The 9,471-nt window shown below is 68.8% G+C and overlaps 1 protein-coding gene and 1 non-coding gene across 2 annotated transcripts; both read right to left on the bottom strand.

The window, feature by feature from the left end:
- Positions 1-439: 439 nt before the first annotated feature.
- NPR1 (natriuretic peptide receptor 1) lies at positions 440-8,569 on the bottom strand. The gene is made up of 21 exons (XM_014262170.2): positions 7,867-8,569; positions 6,473-6,672; positions 6,227-6,340; positions 5,870-6,005; positions 5,641-5,732; positions 5,421-5,556; positions 5,257-5,341; positions 5,059-5,179; positions 4,859-4,933; positions 4,686-4,763; positions 4,490-4,594; positions 4,318-4,389; positions 4,023-4,182; positions 3,776-3,931; positions 3,349-3,517; positions 2,966-3,112; positions 2,701-2,893; positions 2,064-2,238; positions 1,220-1,318; positions 999-1,090; positions 440-621 (listed from the first exon to the last, which is right to left on the bottom strand). The coding sequence occupies exons 1-21, from the start codon at positions 8,567-8,569 to the stop codon at positions 559-561; spliced, it is 3,171 nt and encodes a 1,056-aa protein (XP_014117645.2). The 3' UTR covers positions 440-558.
- Positions 8,570-9,399: 830 nt separating this feature from the next.
- TRNAM-CAU (transfer RNA methionine (anticodon CAU)) lies at positions 9,400-9,471 on the bottom strand. Its single transcript has one exon. It is a non-coding gene; the product is annotated as a tRNA-Met (tRNA).

Below are 9,471 nucleotides of genomic sequence, written 5' to 3'. Positions count from 1 at the left end.
ATGGGAAAGAAGAGGCGGGGCCTGTGCGGGGAGGAGGCTCCGCCCACCCGCCCGTGCGGGGGAACCCCCGGGACCCCCTTGGGAACCCCCGAACCCTCCCGGGACCCCCGAACCCCCCCGAACCCCCCGGAACACCCCCGGGAGCCTTCCGGGACCCCCGAACCCCCCGGAACAACCCCGGGAGCCCTCGGGACCCCCGAACGCCCCCGAACCCCCCGGAACACCCCCGGGACCCCTCGGGACCCCCGAACCCCCACCGGGACCCCCTTGGGAACCCCCCGGGACCCCCCCCACACACACACGGAGACCCCCGAGTGCGTCCGCAGCAGCTTTATTACAAAAATGACAGCTCTTGTGCCACCCCCTGCACCGGGGGGAGCCCCCCCGGCCCCCCGGACCCCTCCCCAGCTCTCGTGTCCCCCCCGGTACTCCCGGGGGTCCCTTCCGGAGCCGGCCCGAGTGGGGGGGGAATCATTTGTGGGGGCCCCGGCCCGGGGGGGCTCCGCGGTCCTGGTGCCCCGCAGGCTCTGGGTGCGGCTTTTGGGGTGCGGGGAGGGGTCACCCCCGGGTGCTGCCCCCGCGCTCCCCCAGCAGCCAGTAGGTCCTGAGCTTGCCCTTGCCCTGTGTGGGGAGGAGGTTTGGGGTGCCCCGGGGAGTTTGGGGTACCCAGGGGGGTTTGGGGTGCAGAAGGGCTTTACCCCACGGATTGGGGTGGGGGAATATCGGGGCAGTTTGGGGGGGTTTGGGGCAGTTTTAGGGGGTATCAGGGCAGTTTTGGTGGGTGTCAGGGCAGTTCTGGGGGTATTGGGGCAGTTTGGGGGGGTTTGGGGCAGTTTTAGGGGGTGTCAGGGCAGTCTGGGGGGGTTTGGGGCAGTTTTAGGGGGTGTCAGGGCAGTCTGGGGGGGTTTGGGGCAGTTTTAGGGGGTGTCAGGGCAGTCTGGGGGGGTTTGGGGCAGTTTTAGGGGGTGTCACGGCAGTTTTGGGGGGTCAGGACTCACCTTCATCTCCACGTCCCCCCGCAGCTCCAGCTCGAAGCAGCCGAATTCCTCCAGCACGGCCTTGGTGACCCCCGAGATGTGAATCTTCAGGGCTGGGGAGGGAGGGAGGGAGGGGGGCTCGGGACCCTCAGCACCCCGCGGTGTCCCCAGGGTGTCCCCAGGGTGTCCCCGCGGTGTCCCTGTGGTGTCCCCGCGGTGTCCCCGAGCCCCCCGCTGCTCACCCTCGCCGTTGGACTCCATGCGCGAGGCCGTGTTCACCGTGTCCCCGAACAGGCAGTACCGCGGCATCTTCAGCCCCACCACCCCCGCGCACACCGGGCCTGCGGGGACAGCCTGTGTCACCTGTGTCACCTGTGTCACCTGTGTCACCTGTGTCACCTGTGTGTCACCTGTGTCACCTGTGTCACCTGTGTCACCTGTGTCACCCCTGTGTCACCTGTGTCACCTGTGTCACCCCTGTGTCACCTGTGTCACCCCTGTGTCACCTGTGTCACCTGTGTCACTTCTGTGTCACCTGTGTCACCTGTGTCACCTGTGTCACCTGTGTGTCACCTGTGTCACCTCTGTGTCACCTGTGTCACCTGTGTCACCTGTGTCACCTCTGTGTCACCTCTGTGTCACCTGTGTCACCTGTGTCACCCCTGTGTCACCATTCCCCATTCCCAATCCCATTCCCATTTCCCCCATTCCCGTTCCCGTTCCCGTTCCCATTCCCATTCCCGTTCCTGTTCCCATTCCCATTCCCATTCCCATTCCCGTTCCCATTCCCATTCCCGTTCCCATTCCCGTTCCCGTTCCCGTTCCCATTCCCGTTCCCGTTCCCGTTCCCATTCCCATTCCCGTTCCCATTCCCATTCCCGTTCCCATTCCCATTCCCATTCCCGTTCCCATTCCCATTCCCATTCCCATTCCCGTTCCCATTCCCATTCCCATTCCCATTCCCATTCCCATTCCCATTCCCGTTCCCATTCCCATTCCCGTTCCCATTCCCATTCCCATTCCCATTCCCATTCCCATTCCCATTCCCGTTCCCATTCCCATTCCCATTCCCACAGAATCCCAGACCCGTGTGGATGCCGATGCGCAGCTCCAGCTGCTGCTGTGGCCGGTGGCGGATGCGGAAGGAGCGCACGGCGTCCAGCAGGGCCAGCGCCATCCGGGCCACCTCGGGCGCGTGCAGCTTCCCGTTGCGCACCGGCAGCCCCGACACCACCATGTAGGCGTCCCCGATGGTCTCCACCTGCGGGAAAAGCGGAATTCCCGCCGGGAAAGGGCGGCTCCCGGCCCCGGGAGCTCCTGGAGGTGGCACCTGGGCACGAGCTGGGGATGGGGAACACCTCGGGCTCCGGGGTCCTGGGGGGCTTTTCCTACCTCAGCCATCCCGGGATTGCGGGCTGTGGGGGTTCTGCGGTGCAGGGGGTTTGGGATTCTGTAACTCTGGGATTTTGGGGTGGTGGGATTCTGGGATATCAGCATCCCAGGGAGCTGGAACTGGAATTTTGGGATTCTGGGATATCAGCATCCCAGGGAGCTGGAACTGGAATTTTGGGATTCTGGGATATCAGCATCCCAGGGAGCTGGAACTGGAATTTTGGGATTCTGGGACTCCCTGCTCCTGGCGTTTCCCGACCCTGGAATTCCGTGACTCCCCCGGGGACGCCTCCGTCCCCCGTCCCCGAGCGCCGCCGCGCGTCGCCCTCACCTTGTAGACGTCGAAGTTGTCGATGATGGCGTCGAAGCAGGTGTAGAGGTCGTTGAGCAGCGTCACCACCTGCATGGGCGTGCTCTGCGCCGACAGCGCCGTGAAGCCCACGATGTCGCTGAAGTAGATGGTGACGCTGTCGAACGCCTCCGCCTGCACCGTCTCCCCCCGCTTGAGCTGCTCCGCCACCGAGCTGGGGACGGGAGCGGGGGGTCAGGGTGGGCACGGCCCCCCGGGCGCCCCCCGGGACCCCCCCGGAGCTCACTGGGGCAGGATCTGGTAGAGCAGAGCCTCGGCCTTGCGCTTCTCCTCCAGGTACGCCTGCGTGCGCTCCTCCACCAGCTCCTCCAGGTTGTTGGCGTATTGCTCCATGCGCGACAGGAGGTTGTCCAGGATGTTGGTGCTGCTCTCCCTGCGGGAACGGGGTCACCTCCTGCACGGGGACCCTTTTTGGGGGTCACCTCCCACCTGGGGAGCTCCTCTGGGGTCACCTCTCTCCTGGGGACCCTCTCTGGATGTCACCCCTCATCCACAGACCCTTCCTTGGGGTCACCACCCACCCAGGGACCCTCCCTGGAGGCCACCCCTGACCCAGGGACCCTTCCTGGGGGTGGCCCCTGGCCCGCGGGTCGGGCTCCGTGGTGGCACCTGTTGAACTTGCGGAGCTGGACCTTGATCTGGTTGAAGTCGGGGCGCTCCAGGACGTCTTCGGCCCAGCAGTGCTGCATCAGCTGCCCCAGCTCCTCCAGGTGACAGCCGACGTTGGCCGAGGGCCGGAAGCTGGGCCGCTCCCCGCTCTTCACCCGCTCGATGATCTCTGCGGGGACGGGGACCCCTCAGGGAGGGCAGCACCCACAGGGACTCATCAGCGGGTCCAGGAACCCATTGGTGGGTCCAGAAACCCATCAGCAGATCCAAGAACCCATCAGCAGGTCCAGGAACCCATCAGAGGGTCCAGGAACCCATCAGAGGGTCCAGGAAGCCACCAACACGCCCAAGAACCCACCGATGGTTCCAACCACCCCTGCAGCCCCCAGCAGCCGCTGCAGCCCCGTCCCAGCCGGTCCCCGCTGACCTTTGGGGCTGAGCTCCATCCCCTCCACGTAGAAGACGCCGCTGCGCAGGGCGATCTCCTGCAGGATGATGCCGAAGCTGTAGACGTCGCCCTTCTGCGTCCCCCGCGCCGGCGGCTCCTCCATGCGCAGCAGCTCCGGCGCCGTCCACAGCTTCTCTGCGGCACCGGGGACGGGGTCAGCCCGGGGGGGACACTTGGGGACACTTGGGGACACTTGGGGACAGCCGGGGGCGCGGGGGGGTCTCACTGGCGAAGAGCACGTGGGCGTCGTCGCCGTCGGGGGCCGTGCGGAAGCTCTCCAGCCCGTAGTCCGTGATCTTCAGCACGAAGCGCGAGTCCACCACGCAGTTGGAGGACTTGAGGTTCCCGTGGGAGACGATGACCCCGTTGTGCAGGAACTGCATCCCCTGCAGGGACACGGACAGCTCGGACACGGCCGGACCCACGGCAGGGGGGATCCCGGGGGGCTCCCGGGGGGCTCCCGGGCGGTTCCCGGGCGGTTCCGGGGGGTTCCCGGAACGCCCCAGGAACGTCACCGCTACCTTGACGATGTCGTTGGTGAGGGAGTAGCGGAACACCCAGTCCAGCGTGATGCTCTCGTTCTCCAGGATGTCCTGGGGACACGGGGGGGTGAGGGGCGGCCCCGGGACGGGGGTTCCGGTCCCCACACAGCCCCGGGACGGTCCCGGTTCCCCCGGAGGGTCCCGGCCGCACCTGGAGGCTCCCGCGCGGGCAGTACTCGGTCAGGATGCAGATGTTGGGCGGGTCGGTGCAGGCGCCCACGAACCGGGTCAGGTGCTCGTTTTGAACGTCCCGCATCTGCCGGGGGGGCACAGCGGGGTAGGCGGGGTGGGCCGGGGTCCCGCCGTGTCCCCCCCGGCCCGGGGACACCCCCGGGGGCACCACGTACGTGTTTCAGCTCGAACAGGACCTTGCGCGTCAGCTCGATGCGTTTGCGGTTCACGTTCTTCACGGCCACCAGGTTACCCTGGGGGGACACGGGGGGTGGGGACACGGGGGTGGGGACATTGGGGACACTGGGGGTGGGGACACGGGGGGTGGGTGTCCCCCCCGGCCCCGTACCTTGTAATAGGCGGTCTTGGCGTACACCTGGAACTGCCCCTCCGTGGTCATCAGCGAGCCGTAGTTGGAGCCCCTCTGTGCGAGGGGTGTGGGGTGAGCCCGGGCACCCCGATCCTCCCGTCCCGCCACCCCGAGCGGGGCTGGGGGTGACTCTGGACCCCCGGTGCCCCCCGGATCCCCCCGGATCCCCCGGTGCCCACCAGGGACAGCGTGAGTTTGCTGCCGGCGCTCCGCAGATGTTTCTCCAGGCTGCTCATCTGCACGTCCTCCCAGCGCACCCGCCACAGCTCGGCCGCCAGCTCCTTCTCCAGCTGCAGCTTCCTGCGCCCGGGGGGGCCCGTGAGACCCCGGCCGCGCCCCCCCGGCCCGCCCCGCCCCGCCCGGGGGTCCCCACGCACCTGTAGATGAAGAAGGAGGTGGCGGTGATGGCCATGAGGATCAGGCTGACCACGAGGGACAGGATCTCCAGCGTGGACAGCGAGGCTGCCGGGCAGAGGAGGGAGCGGTCAGGGCCCGGGGGGGGCCGGGCGGGGGTCTGGCGGTTCCCCCCCCCACCCCTCACCTTTGCGGCACTTGGGGTCGGTGCCCTCGAAGCCACAGGGGGGGACATCGGACGGGACCGCGTTCCCCGGCCAGTGGATCTCTCGGCCCGGAACCATCTGGATCTTCTTGGTGGTGCCGTTGTAGTTGGCCACGATCTTTGGGGTGGGGCGGCAAGGAATGGGTGGGGGGGAGCCCCGGGACCCCGCCCCGGGCCCGGCTGCCCCCGCCCCGGGGCTCACCTGGAAGTTCCCGTGCTCGGGATCCATGTCCCACAGGGAGTAGTCGCTCTCCCGGTCCCCCTGCTCGTCGATCTTGAGGAAGCCGGTGACACCTGGGGAGGGCGGGGGAGGGGCTGGGGGGACCTCGATGGGGGGCTCCGATCCCAAAACGTCATCCTGGGAGTGGGGCTGGGACAGGGTGGGATGGGGTGGGGTGGGATCCATGGGATGGGACGGGGCCAGGCCTCACCGTAGAAGGTGCGGTTCCACATCTGGCGGGTGATGGCCGAGGCGTCGCTGACGGAGCCGCCGCGCTCCAGGGTCTCGTTGAGAGCCTGGGCGTAGAGCAGGACGGCGTCGTGGAAGGCGGCGGCGATGAAATTCATCTGGGGACACGGGGACAGCTCGGGGACAGGACCCAGCTGGGGCTCCCTGTCCCCGGATCCATCCCGCGTCCCCCAGCAGCTCCAGCTCCATCCCGTGTCCCCGTATCCCCTTGTCCCCGTTGTCCCCAGCTCCATCCCGCATCCCCCAGCCCCACCCGGTGTCCTCCTCGTCCCCAGCTCCCGCTGTCCCCGGTGCCCCCCGCCATCCCCGCGGCTCCCACCAAGCCGTCCTTCATGGAGAAGTTGAAGTGGTCCCGCGCCTCCTCCTTGAGCCGCTCCAGGAAGGGCCGGTACTCGGGGTTCTCGGGCTCCTTGTAGGTGATGATGGTGACAGCCTGGGATGGGGACAGGGGCTGGAGGGGCTGGGCAGACCCTCCCGGGGGTGCCTGTGTCCCCCTGGGGGTGTCCCTGCCCTCCCGGTGCCACCTGTGTCCCTCCGGCCGTGTCCCCGTGCCCGCCCCGCTCACCTGGAAGGCGCGGCGGGCGCGGGCGTCGTGCGGGTCCCCGCGGAGCCAGGGCCGCCGGGGCTCGGGGAAGCGCTGGCCCTGCAGGCTGGCCCCCAGCGTGTCGATGTAGAAAAAGGCGAAGTCGCCGCCCGTGAGCCCCTCGCTCTCCGCCTGCAGCATCAGCTCCCGCAGCGTGTCCGGGGCGCAGCACACGTACACAACTGGGGGGGACACGGCCCTTGGAGCCGCGGCCCCCGGCAGCCCAGAGACCCCAGCCCCACAGCCAGGGAGTCCCCGGTAATTGTGTGATGTGGGCCCGAGCCCCCCAGCACCGCTGGGAGACCACTGGAGACCCCAGCCCCGCAGCCCGGGGGTCCCCGGCCGTTGCGTGACGGGAATGGGTCACGGTGCCCCCGGGGCGGGGGGTCCCGACCCCGCTGCCGTTCCCCCCCCGTGCCCTGCCCGGCGCTGCCCTCGGCGCCAGGCCGAGGTTTCCTGTTTTCCCGACTCCGTTTCCTCCTCCCCGCGGCCCTGATGGATTCCCGGCGACACCGTGACCCCGGGGGTGCCGCCTGGCCCCCGCCCGGCCCGGGGCTCCCGGGACCGGCCGGGGCTGGAGCAGCTCCATGGAGGGGGACAGAGGCAGCCCGGGACACCGGGACAGGTGACAACGCCCCGAGACCCCGGTGGGACACGGAGTGGGGAGGGGTCCCGGGGGCCCCGGGGGTCCAGGGGTGGGGCAGGGGCAGCGAGGGGGTGTGCGGGACACGCGTGTACGGGTGTGACAGGCGCGTGTGCTGCTGAGAACAGCCGGGAACAACCAAAAACAACCAAAAACAACCAAAAACAACCGAGAACAATCGGGAACACCCAAAAATAACCGAGCACAGCAGAGAACAGCCAAGAACAGCCGAGAACAACCGAGAACAACCAAAACCAACGGAGAACAGCCGAGAACAACCGAGAACAGCCGAGAACAGCCGAGAACAGCCAAGAACAACCGTGGACAGCCGTGTACAGCCGCGCACAGCTGTGTGCAGATGTGCGCGGCTGTGACACCTGTGAACAGCCACGTCCAGCTGTGAACAGCTGCGAAACCCCCGCGTAAAGCTGTTCTCAGCCCCGTCCGGCCACAGAAACCCCCGGAGAGCTGTGAAACAGCCCGTAACCCCCGCGGGAAGTCGCGCACAGCCGCGTCCGGCCACGGACACCTGTGGACACCCCTGAAATGTCCGCGTGCAGCCGGGCACACCCAGGAACACCCCCGTAAAGTTGTGCACAGCCATGTATGGCCGCGAAACACCCTCCCGGAACACCCAGCCTGGCACACCGAGCCTGGCACCGGCGCGGGGCCGCGCATTCCCGTGCGGGGCCGCGCACTCCCCGTCCCCCTCCCCGCTGTCCCCGGCTCTCACCGCGCCCCTTCGCCTTGATCTCCTGGATGATGAAGGAGAAGTTGCCGCCGTCGCGGAACACCACGTCCATGACCGTGAGGTTGCGCAGGGCGGGCAGCTGCACGTACAAGCCCTCGGCGGCGAAATAATAGGGCCGGTCGTCCACCCGCTCGTCCCAGTACACCAGCAGCGCCCGCCGCGTCCAGTTGAAGCGCCGGTGCAGCTGCACGCCCAGCTCGCCCAGTTTGCGGTGGCTGGGGCCGGCGCGGGTGGTCAAGCCGAACTCCTCGCTCTTGTCGTCGAAGCCGTGGGCTTCGGCCCCCGCCGTGACCAGCGGCAGCTGCCAGTGGCTGGTGAACCGGGCCACCGGCGCCGCCGAGTAGACGCACCCCGGCCCCAAAAACGCGGCGGGGTGATGGGCGAGCCGCAGGTCCACGGCCACCAGCGGCGCGGCCATTTCCGAGCAGACCCCGTGGCGATCCTCGCTGTCGCCGAACACCCAGCCCAGGGTGAAGCCGGGCAGCAGATCCCGCCGGGAATTGACGGCGGCCGCGGCCAAGCGCACGGCGGGTCCCACGCGCGGCCAAGCCCACGGGTAGGTGAGGTTGTGCTGGGGCAGCACCACGGCGAGGGTCAGCGGGGCCGGGGCCGTCACCGCGCCCGGGAGCAGGGCCAGGAGCGGGGCCAGGAGCGGGGCCAGGAGCGGGGCCAGCACCGCCAGCATCGCCCACGGACGGAGAGTGGCTTCCCCCCCCCCCGCGGCGGGGCTGAGCCCTTGCTCGCCCCCCCCACTGGTGACACAAAGGGCCGTTATCATCCACACCGAGCTTAACTCCTTCCTGCCCGCTCCCCCCACGGCATTCCAGCCGGGACGGGCGGCGGATGGGGCCGCCCGCTGGCGGGTGCGGATATTCCCGATATTCCCACCCGTGGGGCGGTGCGACGGGGTTTGGGGCGGGGGGCGATGTGCCGGGATTTGTCCCCTCCGTGCGTTGGGTCCCGGCGGCCGCCGCCACCCGGGTCACGCGTGGGGCGCTGAGAGCCGAGAGGATCATTGGGGTGGAGGGGACATCCCGAGCCGCGGGCCCCGCGCTGTCCCCACGCAGCCCCGGGGCCTTCGCGCAGCCCTGGGGGACCCGGAGGGGGGGGCTCGGACACCTCTGGCCGCCCCCGTCCGTGGGAGGTTGCGCCCCGCGGTGGGGTCCCGGCAGCCCCACGGCAGCGGGGGTGACCCCGGAGATGCCACTCGGGGGATGCTGGGGACGCTGGCAGCGCTCGGGGGACACGCGCGGGTGGGGACACACACGCAGGGGGACGCGCGCAATGGTCCGGCCACGCCGCACCCGCAGCTCCCGGGGGCGCGCGCGGCGCTCGGGGACGGGGGTGGGGGCGGGTTGGGGTGACACCCGTGACGCCGGTAACCCCCACGCTGCTGCCGACTCGCCGAGCGAGACAAGCCTGGAAAAGCATCACGGGGCATTCCTTAAGTGAACGTAGCAAATAAAAAAATGTTGACGAGCAAAACAAAGCTCGCGTGGGAAGAAAAATTGCTGCTAGCAGAGGATGGTTTCGATCCATCGACCTCTGGGTTATGGGCCCAGCACGCTCCCGCTGCGCCACTCTGCT

Source organism: Pseudopodoces humilis, chromosome 31, assembly GCF_049639895.1.
Source record: "Pseudopodoces humilis isolate 2021_Gansu_Grassland_sample_001 chromosome 31, ASM4963989v1, whole genome shotgun sequence".
Lineage (NCBI taxonomy): Eukaryota > Metazoa > Chordata > Aves > Passeriformes > Paridae > Pseudopodoces > Pseudopodoces humilis.
The sequence above is the reverse complement of the archived record's forward strand: the minus strand, read 5'-3'. Positions and strand labels throughout refer to the sequence as shown.